Below are 26,421 nucleotides of genomic sequence, written 5' to 3'. Positions count from 1 at the left end.
CGGAAGCATCAAAGCTTCTTTACTGTAAGAACTGTGAAGCTGTGGAATAGACTTCCTCAGGACATGGTCACAGCAGGAACAGTAGACAGTTTCAAAAAGGGTTTAGATGAATTCTTAAAAGTAAAAAAACATTAATGCTTATGAAAACGTGTAGAAGTCTCAATTCCTTTTGGGATTCGCATCCCCACCTATCCCTTGGTTGAACTTGATGGACGCAAGTCTTTTTTCAACCGTATTAACTATGTAACTACGAAATTTGCAGGAATTGATAGTGGATGCTAAATGTGAAGACTCTCATTATGGACTGCCATGTGAAAAGAGCAATGGAAAATGGACTCTAAAGATGGTGTAAGGTGAACAGTAAAATGTATGAGAAAAGTCCTGGAAGGGGTGTATATCTCATCCAGGTTCCTCAACTGGGTGAGATAAGCAAGATCCAGGATGGTGCTGGCTTCAGCGAACATAGTTGCTGAAGCTAATTTTCTTTAGTAAATCATGGGCTGGATTTTATTGGACTGGGGAACGTAGGTTTGGTAGTGGGAGCCTCCCCAGTCCACCCCATTCCAGGGTGTGTTTTCCCTTAACCTGAGGATATCGCAGTCGAAGCCTGCTGTAATCAGTCTGGCATAAATCCACCCTCAGTGTGTCAGTCAAAGAGAGTGTTATCTTGGAACAGAGACCTGCAGAGGTTCTGAGTGGTCTCAGCTGGGTAGGCTGAGGGGCCACGAGGCTAGGTGACAGCCTGAAGTTTGGGGGAAGCAGTGAAACCTGAGGAACAAGGGTCACAAGGTCAGAGTTGGGAGGACTGCTGGACCACAATCCCCAATGGTACTCGTATTGGCACAGCCTGGGGGAATGGTGGACTGTTTGGCTGAGAAAGCCGGGCCTGATGTCAGGTATTGACTGTATCCTGTAGGTTAATCAGGGATTCTGTTGATGTATTAGGTAGTGCCCAGACGGGCAGGCTTTTATTTTGTATTGTTTAGGTTTTGCTGGTGCAAAAATAAAGCACGAGTTTGGACCTGAAAACCGGTTGTTTGTGACGATATCTGTGAGTGTGACCCCTGAAAGAGAGCTACCCCTCACAATGGATCAGATAACAAAGAAATGAGGCACCCCAATACTGGATCTGTTTGCCATCATAGAAAACAGACGAGCTACTAATTTCTACTTTCTCCCCTGGAACAATTTCTCCATGTAGACTCTCTCTCTCTCTCTGCCTTGGCCCAGAGGACTTTTTTAAGCCTTTCCATCATTTTCTTTAATTCCAAGGACTCTAATGAATATTCTGAAGGAGAGAGCCCATGTCATAATGATTGTGCCATACTTGCCAAAGAGGGCCTATTTTTCCCTTCTACTGCCCATTGCCGTGTGCTTGACATTATCTTCTGCTACCAAGCAAAATAAATATTTCCTCCACTGGGCCTGGAGGTACACTCCACAAGGGCTGTTTGCACCAAGAGGGCATCAGCCTCTGTAGAATAGATCTACCGAGTGGCAACGTCGGCAAATCTGACAACTTTTTAAGGCACTATAAACTGGATGTGCTTGCTATCAGAACTTATCATTTGACTGCAAGATCCTCTCTGCGGTGGGGCCTCCTGGATTTTCATTTTTGCTCTGTAAATCTTCCTTTCAGTACTAAGGAGGAGGCGCTTGAGAAAGATGATAATTACTCATCATTAATTGAAATTCCATAGCCTCAAAAAAGATAATGGTGACTCCCGCCCTTATATTAGTTCCTTTAACTTTTTTGGGTTATGTTGTTATTATTTTCCTTTTATATGTAAATAATGTGTTGAGCATCTCTTGGTCTTCTCTGTCATTAAACCCTTCAGGACCCTGCCATTTTTCACCTTAAGAACCAGGCCATTTTTTGCAAATCTGACATGTGTCACTTTATGCGGTGATAACTTTAAAACGCTTTTACTTTTCCAAGCCATTCTGAGACTGTTTTCTCGTCACATATTGTACTTCATGACAGTGGTAAATCTGAGTCAAAATATTTCATTTTTATTTATAAAAAAAATACCAAATTTTCAATTTTCTAAATTTCTATTTCTCTGCTTTTAAAACAGATAGTGATACCTCCTAAAATAGTTAATACTTTACATTTCCCATATGTCTACTTTATGTTTGGATCATTTTGTAAATGACATTTTCTTTTTGGGGACATTAGAAGGCTATCACACTTGCGTTGTTGGATTCCGGCAGGCAGTTCCGTCGCTGGAACTGCCTGCCGGATCCGGCAATCTGCATGCAAACGGATACCATTTGTAGACTGATCCAAATGCGGATCCATCTCACAAATGCATTGCAATACCGGATCCGTCTATCTGGTTGTCATCCGGAAAAATGGATCCAGTATTTATCTTTTTCACATTTTTAAAGGTCTGTGCAAGCGCGGACCGCAAAACCGGATCCGTTTTTACGGAACACCAGTGTTAATACATTTAAATGGAAAATAATGCAAGGTAAGTGTTCCGGAAATTTGGACGGAGAAAATACTGCAGCATGCTGCGGTATTTTCTCCATCCAAAAACCATACAGTGACTGAACTGAAGACATCCTGATGCATACTGAATGGAACTCAATACCGAAAAAGGATAACACTAGTGTGAAAGTACCCTTAGAAGTTTAGAAGCAAATCCTAAAATTTTTAAGAACATTTCCAAAACCCAATTTTTAAGGACCAGTTCAGGTCTGAAGTCACTTTGTAGGGCTTACATAATAGAAACCACCCATAAATGGCCCTATTTTAAAAACTACGCCCCCTCGAGGTATTCAAAACTGATTTTACAAACTTTGTTAACCCTTTAGGTGTTCCACAAGAATTAAAGGAAAATGTATATGAAATTTCAGAATTTCACATTTTTAGCAGAATTTCCATTTAACCACCTCCGGACCGCTGTACGCACAGACGCGTCCTGGAGGTGGTTGATTCATTCCTCCTGGACGCGCCGGCGCGTCATCTCGCGAGACGCGAGATTTCGGTCACAGCCGGCCCGCGCATGCGCATCGCGGGCCGGCAAAAGTTAGAGGAGTATTTCATCAGCAACCTGCCAGCCAATGATCGTCGCTGGCAGGTTGCTGATTTTTAAAAAATCGAATCACAAGCCAGATAACAGATCATATTAGTAAATATGATCTGTTATATGGCTTCTCTGCTTCTCTGCTGGTCCTTTTCGTCGGTTGGATCCAGCAGAGAAGCAGACATCACTGTGAGTACACACCAAACACTGCCCTTAGCCCCTGATCACCATCCATCACCCCCATCATCCAAATTAACCCCTTGATCGCCCCCTGTCAATCACTTAGTGAAAGACAAAAAGTGATCAGTGTAAACTGACACTTTTTTTTTTCACTAGTATTGGCTGTTAGGTTTTAGGGATAGTTTAGGCCCCTTGGTTAGGTAGTTAGCGTCAGTTAGCGCCCACCCCACCGCACCGCAGTCACTTTTATTCGCTGTTTAGCGTATCGCTAATCAGCATTTGTACTTTTATAGTATCTGTAAGTGATCAAAACTGATCACGGTCAGATCTATAATAGTATTAGTGTCACTTTAGTTCGCCCTCCACCCAAAACGCAGTGTTTGCCCGATCAGGCCTGATCGGTCGCCCACACGTGCGTTCACCCACGCCCGCCCCACCGCAGTGACAAAAAAATTTTTTTTTTTGATCACTGCACATTCACTTTACACGCTCTGCGGCGATAAAAAAATCAGTTTTGATATTTTTTATCAACCGCAGCGGCCTCCGGTACTTCGCTAGCCTCCCCTTTGTAAGACAGGCTTGCTTTTTTTCTTGGGTAGTCTCAGGGAATACCCCTAAATTTAGTAGTCCAAATGTCAAACAGGGGGTATTCTTCTGAAGAGGCCTACAGGATTCTGACCCAGTCGGATGAGGAGTGGGAACCCTCATCTGATGAATCTAGCGGGTCAGAATATGAACCTGTAGAAAGCAGTGGCTCTCTGACCCAAAGTTCGGACGAGGAGGTTGAGGTCCCTGGCAGCACCAGGCGTACCCGGCCCCGTGTCGCTAGACCACAGGTTATGCAGGATCCGCTTCAAGAGCAGCAGAGTGGGGCTGTCGCTGCCGGATCACGTGGTGAGGCATACACCAGCAGCGCAGCCCTTCCTGGACCTAGTACCAGCACTGCCGTACAACATGGTGAAGTAGCGAGCACCAGAAGGGCAGTTGAAGCTGGTACGGTGGCACGTGCACTAGTTACCCCGTCGCAGCCACCGCACAGACAGGCCCGTAGAGCCCCTAGAATCCCTGAGGTGCTGGCAAACCCTGATTGGCAGTCACCAACTTCAGCCGCACCAGTAGTTCCCCCTTTCACCGCCCAGTCTGGAGTTCGGGTTGAGACGGCTCAGATCAGTACGGCCCTGGGATTTTTTGAGCTGTTCTTGACTGCGGAGCTCTTGGACTTAGTCGTGGCAGAGACCAACCAATATGCCACACAATTTATAACCGCAAACCCGGGAAGCTTTTATGCCCAGCCTTTCCGGTGGAAACCAGTCCAAGTTTCCGAACTTAAAATTTTTCTGGGCCTTCTCCTCAACATGGGCCTGACAAAAAAGCATGAATTGCGGTCATATTGGTCAACGCACCCAATTCATCACATGCCCATGTTCTCTGCTGCTATGTCCAGGACACGATTTGAGGCCATCCTGCGTTTCCTGCACTTTAGCGACAACACCACCTCCCGTCCCAGAGGCCACCCAGCTTTTGACCGGCTCCACAAAATTCGGCCCCTCATAGACCATTTCAACCAGAAATTTGCAGATTTGTATACCCCTGAGCAAAACATCTGCGTAGACGAGTCCCTAATACATTTTACCGGGCGCCTTGGCTTCAAACAGTACATCCCAAGCAAGCGTGCCCGGTATGGGGTCAAATTGTATAAGCTCTGTGAAAGGGCCACAGGCTATACCCACAAATTTCGGATCTATGAGGGAAAAGATCAGACCCTGGAGCCGGTCGGTTGCCCTGACTACCTGGGGAGCAGTGGGAAGACAGTCTGGGACTTGGTGTCACCCTTATTCGGCAAGGGGTACCATCTTTATGTGGACAATTTTTACACAAGTGTGGCCCTCTTTAGGCATTTGTTTCTAGAACGGATTTGCGCCTGTGGCACCGCGCGAACTAGTCGCGTGGGCTTCCCCCAACGGCTTGTAACCACCCGTCTTGCAAGGGGGGAGAGGGCTGCCTTGTGTAACGAAGAACTGCTCGCGGTGAAATGGAGAGACAAGCGTGACGTTTACATGCTCTCCTCCATTCACGCAGACACGACAATACAAATTCAAAGGGCAACCCGTGTCATTGAAAAGCCCCTCTCAGTCCACGACTATAATGCGCTCATGGGAGGGGTGGACTTCAATGACCAGATGTTGGCTCCCTATTTAGTTTCCCGCAGAACCAGACGCTGGTATAAGAAGGTGTCTGTATATTTAATTCAATTGGCGCTCTACAATAGTTTTGTTCTCTACAGTAAGGCTGGGAGAACACGATCCTTCCTCAAATTCCAGGAAGAGATCATCGAGAACCTCCTTTACCCAGGAGGTTCCGTGGCCCCATCCACCAGTGTAGTTAGCCGTCTACACGAGCGACATTTCCCCAGTGTCGTTGCTGGTACCTCAACCCAACCGCCACCCCGAAAAAAATGTCGTGTCTGTAGCAGGAGTGGAATAAGGCGTGACACCCGCTATTTCTGTCCTGACTGTCCGGACCACCCTGCCCTATGCTTAGGAGAGTGTTTCCGGAAGTACCACACACAGGTACACCTAGCATAGGGATCACATCTCACCAGGACAGGCACACAGGGCTATTAGGGCCCTTTCTCTCACAGCTGCTGCAAACCTCTCCTTTCACCTGGGATAAAGTGCATAACGTACTTCGCCACATCTTTGGGCGATTTGCGCTTTGCACATTGTCCCATGGGGAAGGAGAGGTTTGTTCTATAAAGGTAAAAAAAACAAAACAAAAAAAAAATTACCGGTAAGTAAAAAAGTTAAAAAAGTTTAAAAAAGTTAATATGTTCTGTTCTAAAGTTAATAAAGTTATTGCTTTGCGGCCTGGTTTTTTCTTTTTTGTTTTGTTTTTTTTACCTTCCAGGTGGACCATCCGATCGACCAGCTGCAGCACTGATGTGCATTCGGACAGAAGCATTGCGCTGCTGTCAGATTACACGCAAGTCGGTGTATGCGGCGCTGCAAGACGAGATTTCTCCTCTGCAGTAAAAGATATGTTTGCCAAGGCATATGAGCTGAGGAGGTGGCGGTGTTCATATACTTTGGCAAACACTTTGTATATATAAAAAAAAAAATCCCGGCAATGATTTATTCATCCACATCGATTGATGTGAATGGAGAAATCTGGTTTGCCAGGGCATACGAGCTGAAGTGGGTATGGATGTTGGGCGGAGCTCCTATGTCCTGGCAGACGCCTTTCCCCTCCTTTTTTCTTTTTTTGGCCGAGATTTTTTCATCCACATTGATCGATGCGAATGAAGAAATCTGTGCCGTTCATTTTTTTCTTTCAGCCCAGAGGCTGAACGGAAAAAAAAAATCTCATTACCCGTATGCTCAATATAAGGAGAATAGCAGAAACTCCTAATGCTGGGCATACATGTAATGATTGCGGAGACCCTCAAATGCCAGGGCAGTACAAACACCCCACAAATAACACCATTTTGGAAAGAAGACACCCCAAGGTATTCGCTGAGGGGCATATTGAGTCCATGAAAGATTGAAATTTTTGTCCCAAGTTAGCGGAAAGGGAGACTTTGTGAGAACAAAATCAAAAAAATCAATTTCCGCTAACTTGTGCCAAAATTTTTTTTTTTCAATGAACTCGCCATGCCCCTCATTGAATACCTTGGGGTGTCTTCTTTCCAAAATGGGGTCACATGTGGGGTATTTATACTGCCCTGGCATTTTAGGGGCCCCAAAGCGTGAGAAGAAGTCTGGTATCCAAATGTCTAAAAATGCCCTGCTAAAAGGAATTTGGGCCCCTTTGCCCACCTAGGCTGCAAAAAAGTGTCACACATCTGGTATCTCCGTACTCAGGAGAAGTTGAGGAATGTGTTTTGGGGTGTCTTTTTACATATACCCATGCTGGGTGAGATAAATATCTTGGTCAAATGCAAACTTTGTATAAAAAAAATGGGAAAAGTTGTCTTTGCCAAGATATTTCTCTCACCCAGCATGGGTATATGTAAAATGACACCCCAAAACACATTCCCCACCTTCTCCTGAGTACGGAGATACCAGATGTGTGACACTTTTTTGCAGCCTAGGTGGGCAAAGGGGCCCACATTCCAAAGAGCACCTTTCGGATTTCACAGGTCATTTACCTACTTACCACACATTAGGGCCCCTGTAAAATGCCAGGGCAGTATAACTACCCCACAAGTGACCCCATTTTGGAAAGAAGACACCCCAAGGTATTCCGTGAGGGGCATGGCAAGTTCCTAGAATTTTTAATTTTTAGTCACAAGTTAGTGGAAAATGATGATTTTTTTTTTTTTTTTTTTTTTTCATACAAAGTCTCATATTCCACTAACTTGTGACAAAAAATAAAAACTTCCATGAACTCACTATGCCCATCAGCGAATACCTTGGGGTCTCTTCTTTCCAAAATGGGGTCACTTGTGGGGTAGTTATACTGCCCTGGCATTCTAGGGGCCCAAATGTGTGGTAAGGAGTTTGAAATCAAATTCAGTAAAAAATGACCTGTGAAATCCGAAAGGTGCTCTTTGGAATGTGGGCCCCTTTGCCCACCTAGGCTGCAAAAAAGTGTCACACATCTGGTATCTCCGTACTCAGGAGAAGTTGAGGAATGTGTTTTGGGGTGTCTTTTTACATATACCCATGCTGGGTGAGATAAATATCTTGGTCAAATGCCAACTTTGTATAAAAAAATGGGAAAAGTTGTCTTTTGCCAAGATATTTCTCTCACCCAGCATGGGTATATATAAAATGACACCCCAAAACACATTCCCCACCTTCTCCTGAGTACGGAGATACCAGATGTGTGACACTTTTTTGCAGCCTAGGTGGGCAAAGGGGCCCATATTCCAAAGAGCACCTTTCGGATTTCACAGGTCAATTTTTACAGAATTTGATTTCAAACTCCTTACCACACATTTGGGCCCCTAGAATGCCAGGGCAGTATAACTACCCCACAAGTGACCCCATTTTGGAAAGAAGACACCCCAAGGTATTCCGTGAGGGGCATGGCGAGTTCCTAGAATTTTTTATTTTTTGTCACAAGTTAGTGGAAAATGATGATTTTTTTTATTTTATTTTTTTTCATACAAAGTCTCATATTCCACTAACTTGTGACAAAAAATAAAAACTTCCATGAACTCACTATGCCCATCAGCGAATACCTTGGGGTCTCTTCTTTCCAAAATGGGGTCACTTGTGGGGTAGTTATACTGCCCTGGCATTCTAGGGGCCCAAATGTGTGGTAAGGAGTTTGAAATCAAATTCTGTAAAAATTGACCTGTGAAATCCGAAAGGTGCTCTTTGGAATATGGGCCCCTTTGCCCACCTAGGCTGCAAAAAAGTGTCACACATCTGGTATCTCCGTACTCAGGAGAAGGTGGGGAATGTGTTTTGGGGTGTCATTTTATATATACCCATGCTGGGTGAGAGAAATATCTTGGCAAAAGACAACTTTTCCCATTTTTTTATACAAAGTTGGCATTTGACCAAGATATTTATCTCACCCAGCATGGGTATATGTAAAAAGACACCCCAAAACACATTCCTCAACTTCTCCTGAGTACGGAGATACCAGATGTGTGACACTTTTTTGCAGCCTAGGTGGGCAAAGGGGCCCACATTCCAAAGAGCACCTTTCGGATTTCACAGGTCATTTTTTACTGAATTTGATTTCAAACTCCTTACCACACATTTGGGCCCCTAGAATGCCAGGGCAGTATAACTACCCCACAAGTGACCCCATTTTGGAAAGAAGACACCCCAAGGTATTCCGTGAGGGGCATGGTTAGTTCCTAGAATTTTTTATTTTTTGTCACAAGTTAGTGGAAAATGATGATTTTTTTTTTTTTTTTTTTTTTTCATACAAAGTCTCATATTCCACTAACTTGTGACAAAAAATAAAAACTTCCATGAACTCACTATGCCCATCAGCGAATACCTTGGGGTCTCTTCTTTCCAAAATTGGGTCACTTGTGGGGTAGTTATACTGCCCTGGCATTCTAGGGGCCCAAATGTGTGGTAAGGAGTTTGAAATCAAATTCTGTAAAAATTGACCTGTGAAATCCGAAAGGTGCTCTTTGGAATATGGGCCCCTTTGCCCACCTAGGCTGCAAAAAAGTGTCACACATCTGGTATCTCCGTACTCAGGAGAAGTTGAGGAATGTGTTTTGGGGTGTCTTTTTACATATACCCATGCTGGGTGAGATAAATATCTTGGTCAAATGCCAACTTTGTATAAAAAAATGGGAAAAGTTGTCTTTTGCCAAGATATTTCTCTCACCCAGCATGGGTATATATAAAATGACACCCCAAAACACATTCCCCACCTTCTCCTGAGTACGGAGATACCAGATGTGTGACACTTTTTTGCAGCCTAGGTGGGCAAAGGGGCCCATATTCCAAAGAGCACCTTTCGGATTTCACAGGTCAATTTTTACAGAATTTGATTTCAAACTCCTTACCACACATTTGGGCCCCTAGAATGCCAGGGCAGTATAACTACCCCACAAGTGACCCCATTTTGGAAAGAAGAGACCCCAAGGTATTCGCTGATGGGCATAGTGAGTTCATAGAACTTTTTATTTTTTGTCACAAGTTAGTGGAATATGAGACTTTGTAAGAAAAAAAAAAAAAAAAAAAAAAATCATCATTTTCCGCTAACTTGTGACAAAAAATAAAAAGTTCTATGAACTCACTATGCCCATCAGTGAATACCTTAGGGTGTCTACTTTCAGAAATGGGGTCATTTGTGGGGTGTTTGTACTGTCTGGGCATTGTAGAACCTCAGGAAACATGACAGGTGCTCAGAAAGTCAGAGCTGCTTCAAAAAGCGGAAATTCACATTTTTGTACCATAGTTTGTAAACGCTATAACTTTTACCCAAACCATTTTTTTTTTACCCAAACATTTTTTTTTTATCAAAGACATGTAGAACTATAAATTTAGAGCAAAATTTCTATATGGATGTCGTTTTTTTTGCAAAATTTTACACCTGAAAGTGAAAAATGTCATTTTTTTGCAAAAAAATCGTTAAATTTCGATTAATAACAAAAAAAGTAAAAATGTCAGCAGCAAAGAAATACCACCAAATGAAAGCTCTATTAGTGAGAAGAAAAGGAGGTAAAATTCATTTGGGTGGTAAGTTGCATGACCGAGCAATAAACGGTGAAAGTAGTGTAGGTCAGAAGTGTAAAAAGTGGCCTGGTCTTTCAGGGTGTTTAAGCACTGGGGGCTGAGGTGGTTAAAAAATTTTTGGGGTTCCGCTAACAAAGCAAGGGTTAACAGCAAAACAAAACTCAATATTTATTACCCTAAGGGCTCATTCACACAAACGTGTGCTGCCCTTTGCCGTATTGTGGACCGCATTTGCAGATTCGCAATACACGGGCACCGTTCCGTGTGCATTCTGCATCCAGGGTGCGGACCCATTCACTTCAACGGGTCCGCAAATCCGGAGATGCGGAACGGAAGCACGGAACGGAACACTACGGAAGCACTACGGAGTGCTTCCTGGGGTTTTGTTCCGTGCCTCCTCAACGCAAAAAGATAGAACTTACTCTATCTTTTTTGCGGAATGGATGGATCACAGACCCATTCAAGTGAATGGGTCTGCGCTCCCCATGCGGCTGGGCCACGGTCGGTACCCGTGCATTGCGGATCTGCAAATGCGGTCCACAATACGGCAAAGGGCAGCACACGTTTGTGTGAATGAGCCCTAAGGGTAATAAATATTGAGTTTTGTTTTGCAGTTAACCCTTGCTTTGTTAGTGGAACAATTTTTTTTATTAAAATGGAAATTCTGCCAAAAAAGTGAAATTCAGAAATTTCATATACATTGCATTGCACAGGCTTCACAAGCCCTGATTCTGTAGTTTACAGAAACACCCCATATTTGGTCGTAGACGCACACGGCAGAGCGCAGAAGGCAAGGGACGCCATAAGGTTTTTGGTAGGCAAATTTCATTGGGATAATTTTAAGTTGCTATGTCACATTTGAAGACCCCCTGATGCACACTTAGAGTAGAAACTCAAAAAAAAAGACCCCATTTTGGAAACTACGGGATAAGGTGGCAGTTTTGTTTGTACTATTTTATGGTACATACGATTTTTGGTTGCTCTATATTACACTTTTTGTGAGGCAAGGTAACAAAAAAATTGCTGTTTAGGCATTGTTTTTATTTTTTACAATGTTCATCTGACAGGTTAGATCATGTGCTATTTTTATAGAGCAGCAGCCCATAAGACGCCACTAGGTTTTAAAGGAGGACAATAAGAAAAAATATTTTTCATTAGACCTCAGATCAGACCAGCAATCAGACCCCCAGTGTTAATCAGACCTCAGATCACAGCTCCATTCAGATCCCCAATGTTAATAAGACCCCAATAAGACCTCAGCTCACACCCAAAAGTGAATAACCAATCAGACCTCAGATATAAGCCCCAATATAAATAAGACCCCATTCAGACCTCCGATCAGCCCCCGAGTCTCAAATCAGCCCCCCATGCCTCATTTGATCAGCCCCCAGTCTCATATTAGCACCCATAACTCTTGATCTGCCCCCATGCCTCTTTTGACCAGCCTCAGTCTCATATCAGCCTACATGCCTCTTTTTAATCAGTAAAAAAAAAACACTTACCTCTCCTGCTCCTCGACGCCGCTGCTCCTCACCGCCCGCGCTCTTCTTCCTCCTGCTGTCGGCTGTGTTATGAACCGGCGAGCACAGCGTGAGGTCACAGAGCCCTCTCATGCTGTGCGTAGCCTTCACAGTCGAGGACCAGGAAGTGGTGAGTACAGTGCCTTTTACCGCTTCCCAGTACTCCAGTACTAATTACTGCTTCCTTAATGGAAGCACTCATTAGTATTCACCCCATAAGACGCAGGGACATTTTTCCCCACTTTGGGGGCAAAAAACTGCGTCTTATAGGGTGAAAAATATGGTAATAAAGCATTTTTGGAAAAAAATATTTTTTTAGTGTCTTCATATTATGAAAGCCAGAGGTTTTTTGTTTTGTTTTTTGGGCATTATTTTTTGGACTGTCTTATGTAGGGGCTCATTTTTTTCAGTATGAGATGACTTAAATAAATGAGGCATGGGGGGGCTGATTTGAGGTCTGAATGGGGTCTTATTTATATTGGGGATCATAGCTGAGGTCTGATTGTGGGTAATTCACTTTTGGGTGTGAGCTGAGGTCTGATTGTGGGTCTGATCTGAGGTCTTATTGGGGTCTTATTAACATTGGGGATCTGATTGGAGCTGTGATCTGAGGTCTGATCGCTGGTCTGACCTGAGGTCTAATGAAAAATATTTTTTCTTATTGTCCTCCTCTAAAACCTAAACCTAAACATAGCACATGATCTAACCTGTCAGATGAATATTGTAAAAAACCAAAACACTGCCAAAACAGCTATTTTTGTCACCTTGCCTCACAAAAAGTGTAATATAGAGCAACCAAAAATCATATGTACCCTAAAATAGTACTAACAAAACTGCCACCTTGTCCCGTAGTTTACAAAATGGGGTCCCTTTTTTGGAGTTTCTACTCTACGGGTGCATCAGGGGGTCTTCAAATGTGACATGGCAACTTAAAATTATCCCAGTGAAATCTGCCCTCCAAAAACCATTTGGGGTGTTTCTGTAAACTACAGAATCAGGGTAATAAATATTTCGTTTTGTTTGGCTGTTAACCCTTGCTTTGTTAGCAGAACAAAAAATGGATTAAAATGGAAAATCTGCCAAAAAAGTGAAATTCTGAAATTTCATCTACATTTTCCTTCAATTCTTGTGGAATACCTAAAGGGTTATCAAAATTTATAAAATCAGTATTAAAGGGAACCTGTCACCAGTTTTATGGTGTCCTAACTAAAGGCAACATAAATAAGTGACTGATTCTCTTAGCAAAATGCTGGGTCACTTTCTTTAATTGGCCCAGTCAATCTGCCAATATCTTGTATTGAAAAGCTCCAGCTCATAATGATGAGTCCTGAATATTCATGAGCTCCTGACTCTCCCCACCTACCTGCTGCTGATTGACAGTTATTTTCCATATGAATCAGCAGCAGGTGGGCAGGGGAGTGGCTATAGCTCTGAATTAAATATACGCTGGACTCAATGACAACACGCTGGACTCCAATCAGCTCATTAGCATGCGCCATCTTTGTGTGTATATTATGAGGTAACCATCTGTCACACTAGTAAGTGAATACACTTTTTAGAAGTTAATGATTGTATATAATTAGTTAGATTATAATCAAATATCCACATGACAGGTTCTCTTTAAATACCTTGAGGGGTGTAGTTTTGTAAAATGGGGCCATTTATGGGTGTTTTCTATTATGTAAGCCCCACAAAGTGACTTCAGACCTCAACTGGTCCTTAAAAATTGGGTTTTGGAAATTTTCTTAAAAAAAATTTAAGATTTGATTCTAAACTTCTAAGCCTTCTAATGTCCCAAAAAAAGAAAATGTCATTTACAAAATGATCCAAACAAAGTAGAAATATAAGAAATGTAAAATAATAACTATTTTAGGAGGTATCACTCTGTTTTAAAAGCAGAGAAATTGAAATTTTGAAAATTGAAAATCCTTAAGGTGAAAAATGGCAGGATCCTGAAGGGGTTAAATAAGCACATACATACAACTGACAAAAAACAAAACTATCAAATGACACCTGTATGTCGCTTATAGTCATTCCCACTTAAAGAGGACCTTCCACCACTCCTGACATGTCTGTTTTAATAGCTACACACATTCCCCATGTAATAACAATTCTGGAGCACAGTCTGACTCTATCCAATCAGTGCTGCCATTTTCAGACTGTGCAGGGACACCCCCCAACTTGTTACCACCCCTCTGTACCCTTACTGAAGGCTAATAGCAATTCATTCATAACTTCTAGTAGAAATAATACAGGAATGGCACAACATACAGACATAAGAATAGATGCTCCAGAATTGTTATTACATGGGGAATGCACGAAGCCATTAAAACAAGCAGGTCAGGAGTGGTAAAAGGTCCTCCCTAAGCAACCTCACTGCCCTCATCTACCAATGTCGCTTTAAAAGTTTGTTTCAGCTCACTGTTCCAGGTTTTTAGTCAACGTTTTTGTTACCTTCATGAATGTTAAATATTACCTTGGTAAATCTGAAATTGCATGAAGTTGGTTTCCATCTATAATGTGATTGTTTGAAATATCAAGTAGTGTCAGAGACTGAAGACAATTCAAAGGCCTACAAGAGACAAACATTGTTAAACTGTAAGCACCCAAATCAGCTGGTTGCATCTACATCACTAATGACAAAAGAAGTGAAAGACTGGAGTCACACATGCTGTTTTTGGTGCTTTTAAGCCACATACAGCAGCAAATACAAAAAGAGAAAGTTTTTCCTTCATAAATTCTCTTCTTTTTGAATCAGTGTTTGACTGAAACAACTGCCACAAAAATGCATGTGTGATTCCTGTGTTATGTGTTATGCATTTTGTCATTAGCGTAGCTTTCATGGTTATGACAGATCCTTTGAGTAACAGATGCTAATGAATCCTGCCATGTCGGAACCTACTGAATGATGGGTCCATGAAATTTTATATTCTTTCTTTTTCATTTTACAGGAAAGAATGGTACAGGATATTATGGTATTTTAGTCATCAAAGATCACTGGTGCCTGAAAAAATGGACAAGCGAACAAAACCTTCACTTGTAAATTATTTTTTTCTTACCAAAAAAGTAATACAAGTTGCTATAAAGTTACGAACCATGCATAACATCAGCATCTGTTAAAGCAGTTCTCTAGGATTTTTATACTAATGGACTATCCTCAGGATAGGTCATGAATATCTGATCGGTGGGGGTCTGCCTGCCAGCACCCCGCTGATCAGCTGTTTGAAGAGGCCTCAACCTAGGTCAGTGACATCACTGTACATAAGTCACATGGTCTAAAACAGGCATGCTCAACCTGCGGCCCTCCAGCTGTTGCAAAACTACAACTCCTATCATTCGCGGACAGCCTACAGCTATCAGCCTACAGAAGGGCATGGTGGGAGTTGTAGTTTTACAACAGCTGGAGGGCCGCAGGTTGAGCATCCCTGGTCTAGAAGCTACTAAATCCATTCAAGTAAATGGACTTGATCTGCATTTCTAAGCAGCCGTTTATACAATTTACAGCATTTAAAATAGCTGCAAGCAACCTGTTCTAGAATGTTAGCAGACAAGACTCCACTTGCAGAACTGCCTAGGGGGGTGAGGGGGCTACACAGTTCTACAACAGATGGCATATCTGGCATATCATGGCTGAGCAGCCTGACAGGAACACTCACCAATGAGTAGTATATGAAAGTGCTAAAATGTAGTGTGTAGTATCGCACCACCCCCTCACACCCCTAGGCAGCTCGGCAAGTGGACTCAGTCAGACCAGTTCATATTCTAGGACAAGTTGCTTGTGGCCATTTTAAATAGTTCCCAGAGATCCTCTTTAAGGGTACTTTCACACTTGCGTTGCTGGATTCTGGCAGGCACTTCTGTCACCGGAACTGCCTGCCGGATCCGTTAATCTGTATGCAAACGGAAACCATTTGTAGAAGGATCCAGATGCGGATCCGTCTCACAAATACATTGCAATACCGGATCCGTCTCACCGGTGTCATCCGGAAAAACGGATCCGGTATTTATCTTTACATTTTTAAAGGTCTGCACATGCGCAGACCGGAAGTCCATATCCGTCAATGCGCCAATTTTAATGCCGTATCCGGCAATAATACATTTCAATGGAGAAAAATGCTGGATCGGGCATTCCGGCAAGTGTTCAGGATTTTTGGCCGGAGAGAAAAACACAGCATGCTGCAGTTTTTTCTCCATCCAAATACCGTAAAAGGACTGAACTGAAGACATCCTGATGCACCCTGAACGGATTGCTTTCCATTCAGAATGCATTAGATAAAACGGATCAGTTTTTTTCCGGTATTGAGCCCCTAGGATGGAACTCAATACCGGAAAACTTTGACGCAAGTGTGAAACTACCCTAACTCTGTAAGGATGTTCCTAAACGCTAATCGTGCAGCTACAAGAGCTGGAAACCTGCTTGGTATTTTTATCTTACATTTTCCCAGATATAAAATATAAACAGAAAAACATTATAACATAAAAAGAATATAAAAATGTAGCCCTATGCATCACCCAAAAATTAGCAAAAATTATTTACATAACTGAATGGAAAAAAGTTATGGATTTCAAACATGCATTTAAAAACAAACAAACAAACAAACAAACAAACCGAGAATGTGTTTGTCATCAAGGGATGTAAATGGCAGTCTAGAACTGATTGTTTAAAGCTCTATTTACACAGTTCTGTTGGGTCCCCACTTTTTTCCAAGAATATTGTACAGTGTTCAAACTACAGCTAGAGGGCAAAATGCTAGATACTTAAAGTCTTTAAAGGGTTCTCCAGGAATTAAGAAAATGAAAATACACTAATATTACTTCATTATAAATATATTCCCAAATACCTTTCATTAGTTATAATGGCTCGTTTTGTCTAGGGAGCAATGATTAGGAGAAATAAAATGGCCACCGCCCTGTTCGTACAAACAAAATCTGTCCTAATCACACAGCAGGACAAGTTACTTCACAACACTGAAAGAAAGAGCTGCCTCATCCTTCTCTCTAATCTGACTGTCAGGGATTATGATCCTGACTACAGTTTAATATGATATTTAGCTGAATCTTTGTGGGAATGGAGTTGAGACATCAGGAGACATGAAGTAAAGAGAGGACAGACTGTGGTAATGGAGACTGCACACAAAGTGCTGCTGCTTATTAGCCACATCTGCTCATGAACTCCATTCCTACAGAGATTCAGCTAAAGAGCTTATCATCTGTATTTGGGATCATAATCCCTGACAAGTAATGAGGAGGATGAGGCAGCTCTTTACCTCAGTGTTGTGAAGTAACTTGTCCTGCTGTGCGATTAGGACAGGTTTTGTATGTATTAATAGGACGGTGGCCATTTTATTTCTCCTAATGATTGCTCCCTAGTCAAAACAAGCCATTATAACTAATGTAAGGTATTTGGGAATATATTTATAATGAAGTCATATTTAAGTATTTTCATTTTCTTAATTCCCAGAGAACCCCTTTAAGAAGCCCCTAGAATGACCACTGTTAATGCCAAAGTACAAAAGTCTACTTTTAGAAAATACCATACAAATGAGATCTACATGCCATATGGAAAGCTATTGTCCAGACAGAACATAAGGCAGTACTGAAGGTACACAGCAAGAACTTCAGAATCAATGTAGGATATATAGGTTATAATTTAACCATTCGGAAGATGTGCACAATTTATCATAGTGGTTCACACTTTGTGATAGCTTTGGTTTATCTTGCTATACATTTTAAAAACACTTCTTTTTCTTACGCCTTTTTCCTAGATCCATTTGAAAATGGTGAGGTGAGCTCAAAAAGTATCTAAACAAAATAAATTTGGCATAAGGCACTTATAGCAGTTTGATGGGCATAAATCAAGCCACAATTCTCACACACATACAGTCACAAAAAAAAAACTACATCCTCTTTGAATTCTAGGGTTGAAAATTAGGTAAATACAACCTCAGATAGACAACAACACATAACAGAATGGAAAAGCCATGTTTGAAAAAGTAAGCACACCCCATAAATCAATAGCTTGTACAATCAACTGGTCCCACCACAGCATTTCAATGTGATTTGGGTCTGGACTTTGGCTGGGCCATTGCAATACCTTGATTCTTTTCTTTTTCATCCATTCTTTTGAATGGCGTTTCTGGGTCCGCTTGTGAGATCCGTTTCAGGGCTCTCACAAGCGGCCCAAAACTAATCAGTTAAGCCCCAATGCATTCTGAATGGATAAGGATCAGCTCAGAATGCATCAATTTGGTTGCATTTGATCTCCGTTGCATTTTTTAGACAGTCACTAAAACGCAGCTTGCAGCGTTTTTGTGACCATCTGACTAGTGCGGAGCCTAACGGATCCGTCTAGACTTACAATGTAAGTAAATGGGGACGGATCCGTTTTTCACTGACACAATATGGTGTAATTGAAAACTGATCCGTCCCCCCTTGACTTTCAATGTAAGTCAAGACGGATCCGTCTTATTCGTGCAGATCCATCTGTGCAGATACAAGACGGATCTGCACAAAACGCGAGTGTGAAAGTAGCCTAACCTGTTGCATGACCCAGTTTCAGCCAAGCTATAGATGTTGGATAGAAGGCCTCACATTTGACTCTAGAATACTTTGCAGTCATTGAATTGAACAGGAACTCCTCTGTATACCAAAGGGCATAGGTCCTGTGGCTGCAAAACAAGCCTAAATAATTATCCCTCAACCAACATGATTAACAGCTGGATGAGGTCTTTGTGCCAACATGCTATATTTAGTTTTCAGCAAAATTGGCACTGTAGATTATAGCCAAACATCTCCATTCCAGAGAAGGGGATGAAGGCGGGGTAAGTACATGGGGACTGCGGTATTACCAAAAACCCCACTGCCCCTTACCTCCCTACATGCAGAGCCTGGTCCTTCTTGCAAGCAGCAGCCAATCCTCCTTGCCTGTGCCACCCATACTTGTCATAAATCTCTTCTGGTTGGCCCTCAATGCAAGCTGCTCCTGCGCCACCCGTCCCGGCTGGATGTTTTTTCCGGTTGGCCCACAACAGCTAATCGGAGCCCCGGCTTATAGATGGCCTTTTAAATTTCAACTGAGCTGAATGTAAGTGAGGGGCCACAGACATTGCTATTAATTTAGTCCTGGGCTTCTCTTTTAGCCTAGGCCTAAAGCCCAGGGCCTCCGCTCAGAGGAGGGGTTTTCCCCCTGTGCTTCGAACGGGAAATGAATTTTTTAGCATCTATATATTTTGTCATCCCCTTATGGGACTCTCTGACACCAAAATCCATCTCTTGCCCTTTCAAACTAATCTAGAGGGCGGCTTTTAGTCTCTTGTCTATCGAGTATTTGCACTAGCACTGGATGTTGTAACAGTTTTTCTTCAACAGGTAGATTATTTGCGCTAATACCTAATGCTGTGTCTATTGCCACATTAACCACTTTCAACAGGTGGAGTACTTTATACTATCAATGGATGCTGCAGCTACTACTACATGACCTCTTCAACAGCTGAAGTATCTGCACTGACAAATGATGCTGTAGTTGACAAGCCCACACTCATTTCTGATGGCACTGGTCATCCGCATCCCTTCAACAGACTAAGTATCTGCGATTACACTGGATACTGTAGCTTTTCTGATGTACTTCTTACTTTGGATGTACACTCTTAGTAGCCACTGTAATTGGCAAAACCTACTTTTTTCTGTGTCACAGGTGGGGTATAGGCACTAACAATTGATGCCATAACTGCATCAGTGTTTTCCCCCTTACCAGGTGAAACGATTGTTCTGTCACTTGTAGACACCACTGTTAGCTGACTCTTTGCTAAGACGCAACAACCTACCGTTTTTTCCCCCCCTTCAACATGGGGAGTAATTGCATTCTCCCTAGATACAGAATCTGTCTAGTCTACTATGATCCCCAGGCAACTGGCAAGCGTATTACCCCTTCTATTGCGGGAGTACCTGCTCTAAACCCATATCTTGTATCTGACCGTTCTTTTTCCCCGCTTCAGTTTTTTTTGCAATGTGTTTCCGCATAATACCTCTCCATAGGCGAAGTACTTGCACTATCCCTGGTTGTGGTATCTGTCCAGACTAAACACTCCTAAGGCAACCAAACTCTCCCAGTCTACAGGTGGATTTACTACATTGTTGCTGTATCTTATTTCTATGACCTTATGTAACTGTCTCTGGCAAGGTGCATATTCTCTTGTTCACCGTTAGGTTTGAACAGTCTAGGCAGTTCCGATGTGTATCTGGCAGCTACTCTCAGCGGCTCTTGTACATCAGGCTACCTCACTGCCACTCTCACTATTCAGCACTACTGTGGTTTCTCGTTCTTTAGCTGTGGTATCCAATGCATTGTTGCATTTTTGGATATACCGGTACTCTACATAGCTGAACTAATACTGACATCTCTGGATGTTTTCCTGGCGACCGTACGTGCCCTCTCACGTGTTCTCGGTGGCTACATTTCTCTCTTCTCTACACAGTACAGTCTGTGTCTCTATTCTGTTAGCTTAACCCTGCAAGCATCTTTCATGTTGTAGCACTTGTTTCACCATCGGTGTCTCATCAAGGAAAGTTGGCCTAGTGTCCTGGTCATTAGAAACGCCTATATTAATAGCAAAACACACTGCAACACATATAGAAACATATCAGAGTATCTATATTAGTCCATAAAACTCAGCATAAAAACAATTGCATTGACACACCACAAGCAACAAAGGGGCTGTTAAGGGTCGCCTGTAGGAACATATACAAAGTCTAATAAGGGAAAATATGCACAAAAGGCAAAAACCATATGGCATTCCCCAAACCATTATCCATAAACAAAAAAGTGTATATAAAGCAATATAAGGCAATATAATACAGACAGAGATCGGCACCACCAAAATAGAACCACCCCGACAAGTGTTTTGCGTCAGCTTCCTCAGGGGAGACTCAATGGGGGACTTCAACTACCCAGATATAGACTGGGAAACTGAAACCTGTAGATCTCATAAAGGAAACAGGTTGTTGGCAATAACCAAAGACAATAACCTTTCCCAACAGGTTCAGGATCTGACTAGAGGGACGGCCATACTGGACTTAGTATTAACCAATAGACCTGACCCAGGAAGTACATCGGCGTCTTAAAAAAATTAAACTAGACAAATGGGACCAGATGGCATACACCCCCGTATCCTAAGGGAATTAAGTAATGTCATAGCCAGTCCCTTATTTCTGATATTTGCGGACTCTATACTGACAGGGAATGTCCCACAGGATTGGCGCATAGTAAACGAGGTGCCAATATTCAAAAAGGGTCCAAAAACAGAGCCCGGAAACTAAAGGCCACTAAGGCTACTTTAACACTGGCGTTTTGGCTTTCCGTTTGCGAGATCTGTTCAGGGCTCTCACGAGCGGTCCAAAACGGATCAGTTTTGCCCTAATGCATTCTGAACGGAAAAGGATCCGCTCAGAATGCATCAGTTTGCCTCTGTTCCGATTCTGCTTTGGAGGCAGACACCAAAACGATGCTTGCAGCGTTTGGTGTCCATCTGATGAAACTGAGCCAAACGAATCCATTTTGACACACAATGTAAGTCAATGGGTACGGATCAGTTTTCTATGACACAATCTGGCACAATAGAAAACAAATCCTTCCTCCATTGACTTTCAATGGTATTCAAGAAGGATCCGTTTTGGCTATGTTAAAGATCATACAAACGGATCCGTTCTGAACGGATGCAGACATTTGTATTATCTGAACGGATCCGTCTATGCAGATCCATGACGGATCCGGACCAAACGCAAGTGTGAAAGTAGCCTAAGTTTAACATCTGTCGTGGGTTTGAAGGTTTTCTAAGAGATGCTATCTTGGAGTACCTCAATGAAAATAAGCAAATAACGCCATATCAGCATGGCTTCATGAGGGATCGGTAATTTCAAACTAATTTAATCAGCTTCTATAAGGAGGTCAGTTCTAGACTTGACAGCGGTGAATCAATGGAAGTCGTATATCTGGACTTCTCCAAAGCATTTGACACTGTGCCACTTAAAAGGTTAGTATATAAAATGAGAATGTATGGACTGGGAGAAAATGTCTGTATGTGGGTAAGTAACTGGCTCAGTAATAGAAAACAGAGGGTGGTTATTATTGGTACAGATTGGGTCACTGTCACTAGTGGGGTACCACAGGGGTCAGTATTGGGCTCTATTCTCCTTACACTGACATGGAAAAGGACCTAGAAATTTTAGTGGACAGCAAACTAAGCTGTAGAAACCAGTGTCAGGCAGCTGCTGCCAAGGCCAATAAGATAATGGGTTGCATCAAAAGGGGCATAGATGTCTGTGATAAGAACATAGTCCTGCCACTTTACAAATCACTAGTCAGACCACACATGGAGTACTGTGTACAGTTCTGGGCTCCTGTGAACAAGGCAGACATAGCAGAGCTGGAGAGGGTACAGAGGAGGGCAACTAAAATAATAACTGGAATGGGGGAGGACTACAGTACCCAGAAAGATTATCAGAATTAGGGTTATTCACTTTAGAGAAGAGACAACTAAGGGGAGATCTAATAACTATGTATAAATATATCAGGGGTCAGTACAGAAATCTCTCCCATCATCTATTTGTCCCCAGGACTGTGACCAGTGTTCCCTCTAAGCTGCGCGGGTGGGCGGCCGCGCAGCAATTATTGTGGCCCCGCTCACAATTTTATAATGCCCGCTCACTCAGCCTACAGCGTGCCGCTAAGTTCGCTAACACTGCTGGTAAAATGCCAGCACTTGTCGTCAGACTCATCTGCGTGACGGCGCCGACGTCCTCCTCGTAGTCTTGTGCGGCTCAGCACAGCGGGGCGCCGCCTACCAGCTACCACGTGCGACTTCTGCCTCCTCCTCCTTTTTGCAGGAAGAGGAGGACTGAGCAGCAGCAGCAGGCAGTAAGGTGCGATAGTGGCGGCGGCACCGCCATCTTAGAGCCAGGCCAGAGGCACACAGTGAGAGTGAGTTTCTCTTATGGGCTACCTACAATAAGTAAAATCCTAGAAACCGTCATTGATTGCTGAGCTGGTCTGTCCTGGTATTTCTAGAGTGTGAACTCGTGACAAGAAGTGGAGAACAGCAGGGGACAATAGTGGCACTAGTAGTCTACTAGTGCCACTATTGTCCCCCGCTGTTCTCCACTTCTTGTTACGAGTTCACACTCTAGAAATACCAGGAGAGACCAGCTCAGCAATCAATGACGGTAGAATGTCAGTAGTAGGGGAGAACACAACAATCTTAGTTATTTTTAATCCTATAGGCTAGAGTGAGTGAAGACAATGCGTCTCTGGCCTAGCCTGATAGTGATAAGTCCTTCATGTGGGCAGCAGGAGCTGTGTCTGTGAAAGCAATGAAAACAGCATGTACTGTATGGGAGGTTTTATCACAGCAGACTCGCCAATGCAAAACAAGGGAATGCTGGTTGGTGCCGCCATCTTAGAGAGGCTAAAGTGAGTCTCTCTGGAACAGCATTGCATTCCCTTCAGGTTTTGCATTGGCAATGTTGCTTGTCTCAGCCAAGGAAAATGGGGGGAAAAGTAACATATATAACTATATAAAACAGGAAGTAAAAGGTCCCCCCTGCGCTCCTATTGTTTGGATGTGTAAATCTACCTTAATAGGAAGATCCCGCTGCTTGCTGTCTATCAAGGAGCTATTGTTCTCCTTAGGAAAGTATATATAAAATGGTATATCACCCATGGGTGATGCGAGACAAAAAGCGCTTTTTGTCTCACATCACCCACGGGTGATATACCATTTTTTATATACAACAGGAGATGCCTGGGTTATACCAGCATGTTCCATATCACTGTATACAAGAAGATGTATATCTTATACCAGCTGTACGTATATAATTATATACAGAAGATACCCAGGTTATACCAGCATGCTCCATATCACTATATACAAGAAGATGTATAAGTTAGATGTCCTAGCCAGTGTCAGGTTAGCACTTAGCAAGGTCTTTCTTCACTCCGCAGGAGACATTTTGTGTGCGGTTCTGTTCTGACCCTTATGTTAAAACATAACTTTCATTTGATTGCTTTAATACCTAAAGGAAAAAAATAATTTTAAAAAGCTGCTGTTTCTCTAGATGACCTTATGTTTATGGTAGTGGTAATAGAGTCTCAAGGGTCTATAAAAGCAGCTACACTATTTTTACAGACCTTTGAGACTCTATTAACACTACTATTAACATAAGGTCATCTAGAGAAAAAGCAGGTTTTTAAAATTCTTTTTTTCCCCATTTAGGTGTTAGAGCAATCTAATTAAAGTTATGTTTTAACACCTAAAGAGAAAGAAAAAAAAGAAAAACCTACTGTTTCTCTAGATGACCTTATGTTGATAGTAGTGTTAATAGAGTCTCAATGGTTTGTAAAAAATAGTGTAGCTGCTTTTATAGACCCTTGAGACTCTATTACCACTACCATAAACATAAGGTCATCTAGAGAAACAGCAGCTTTTTAAAAAAAATAAAAAAATATTTAGGTGTTTAGGTATTGAAGCAATCAAATGAAAGTTATGTTTTAACATAAGGGTCAGAAACTGGGTTTTGTTTTAGGCTCTTGGTTATTAGTTTTTCTATGTAAGTTCTCTGGATCAAAGATTTTTTTTCCCTGTATGGTTTTTATATGGAGAGCAATGTCCAGTGATCACAGAGAGGACTATACTGTATATTGTACGGGATGGTGCAGGGGTTATACTGTATTGTACGGGATGGCGCAGTGGTTTGTATGCTCTTTGAAGTGACAATTATCTTAGGTTTTCCTATCGCCCACCTTTGATGGCGCTGTGCACAGCTCTGAGCCGACCCCGCTCAGCAGCTGCCAAGGCTTAGAGGGAACACTGACTGTGACAAGGGGACATACTCTGCGTCTAGAGGAAAGAAGTTTTGTACACAAACAGAAAAGGATTCTTTCCGTTAAGAGCAGTGAGACAATGGAACTCTCTGCCTGAGGAGGTGGTGATTTCACAAAAAGTTCAAGAGGGGCTTGGATGAATTTCTGGAGTGTAATATTATTACAGGCTATAGCTACTAGAGAGGAGTCATTGATTCACAGTTATTCTGTTTGCCTGATTGGAGTCGGGAAGGATCCCCCCCCAAAGTGAGGAAAATTGGCTTCTACCTCACAGTTTTTTTTTTTGCCTTCTTCTGGATTAACTTGCAAGATAACAGGCCGAACTACAGTAGATGGACAAATGTCTTTTTCCAGCCTTATAAACTATGTTATTACTGTATGTTACTATGTGTATTCTGTTTTTCTCATGACTGTATCATTGCAGTTTAGGAAATCTCCACCACTGTGCAGACAAGGAAAACCATCTTTCTGAGTTCCTTTGGAAGTTTTTTAATCCAGTTTTCCTTTTCATCAGTTTTGATAAATCTGACCCATGAAATACAGCATTTCATGGTCATGTAAATATTTTGGTTTGGTGTTACATTGCTGCATCCGAGCCTGTGCAGCTCTCAATGATAGAATCCACTATGATAGAAGGTGCTTGAAGTACATTATAAGGAAAGAATAAAATGTAAAAGTTCTGTTATGGAACAAAAAAAAAAGTCAAATGAAATGTAAGTACATGGAAAAAGATTAAATCTCATTATTTTATATAAAAACAATAGTTCTTGAAAAAAGTCACTGAACATAAAATATACAAATCCCCTTAAATATTACAACTGTAAAAGTACATAAATAAAAATCGCTGGTGCTCTATTTCAGTAAAGTACTGATATTTTTTCACCTGGACATGTTAATGTGTTTACTTGTGTTTCTGTTTAGCTTATATTGGCTAGTCTAACAGAACCTACATCATGGGTCACTTTTCTCCACTGTCCCAGTTTGATTTGGTATATTTCTAACTGATATTGGAATACAGACATCAATGCAACCCCACTCAGCAATGTACCATTCATGTACTCTGGAATACTCAGTAGATGCAATGATTTGAAACCGATGTTTGTTTGTTGTTGCTTTATTGGAAAACAATAAAAATCTTTGAAATGGACACCAAGTAAAAAAGTGTTAGCTGCTTTGACCAGCTATACCCTTCTACAAGAACTAAGCTAAAACTCTTTGTACAAGAGCAGTAGGAAAAGAATAACAGATCTAAAATAACATGTAAGAACCCAGAAAAGAAGGACCCAATGTGGAAAAAGGTAATAGGAGAAAAACTAGAATGAAATGCAAAACAATGGATTTTATCTTAAAGGGGTATTCTGGTTATGTTACATTACAGGGCCCCCGTATCCTGTGGAGGTACAGTAGGATCTTGCCCAGTCTGCCACAGATCACGTTCCCAAAAAATTAAGCAACTGTGCTGGGAAGTGGCCAGATTCAGGAGAAGCAGCTGAGAGATAAAAGGGGTGGAGCTAGGCAACAGCACAAAAAATGTGTGCGCTGAAAAGGGGGAGGAGTCTGAAGCAAACAAAATAAAAGAAAGTATAGAAGGATCAGTCCCCGCCTCTCAGGTCCTAGAAAGAAGGAAACCAAACGCTGTAGTAATGGCCGGTGATGGG

At 42.2% G+C, this 26,421-nt stretch overlaps 1 protein-coding gene across 1 annotated transcript in view; it reads right to left on the bottom strand.

The window, feature by feature from the left end:
* The window catches only part of TBCE (tubulin folding cofactor E), a 217,405-nt gene that overhangs the window by 80,876 nt on the left and 110,108 nt on the right, over positions 1-26,421 (bottom strand). Inside the window, exon 9 of the mRNA XM_040429306.1 lies at positions 14,366-14,461. Coding sequence (XP_040285240.1) covers positions 14,366-14,461 — 96 coding nt within the window. The remainder of the gene's footprint in view (positions 1-14,365; positions 14,462-26,421) is intronic.

The sequence above is a fragment of the Bufo bufo genome, chromosome 4 (assembly GCF_905171765.1).
Source record: "Bufo bufo chromosome 4, aBufBuf1.1, whole genome shotgun sequence".
In the NCBI taxonomy this organism is placed as follows: domain Eukaryota; kingdom Metazoa; phylum Chordata; class Amphibia; order Anura; family Bufonidae; genus Bufo; species Bufo bufo.
The sequence above is the reverse complement of the archived record's forward strand: the minus strand, read 5'-3'. Positions and strand labels throughout refer to the sequence as shown.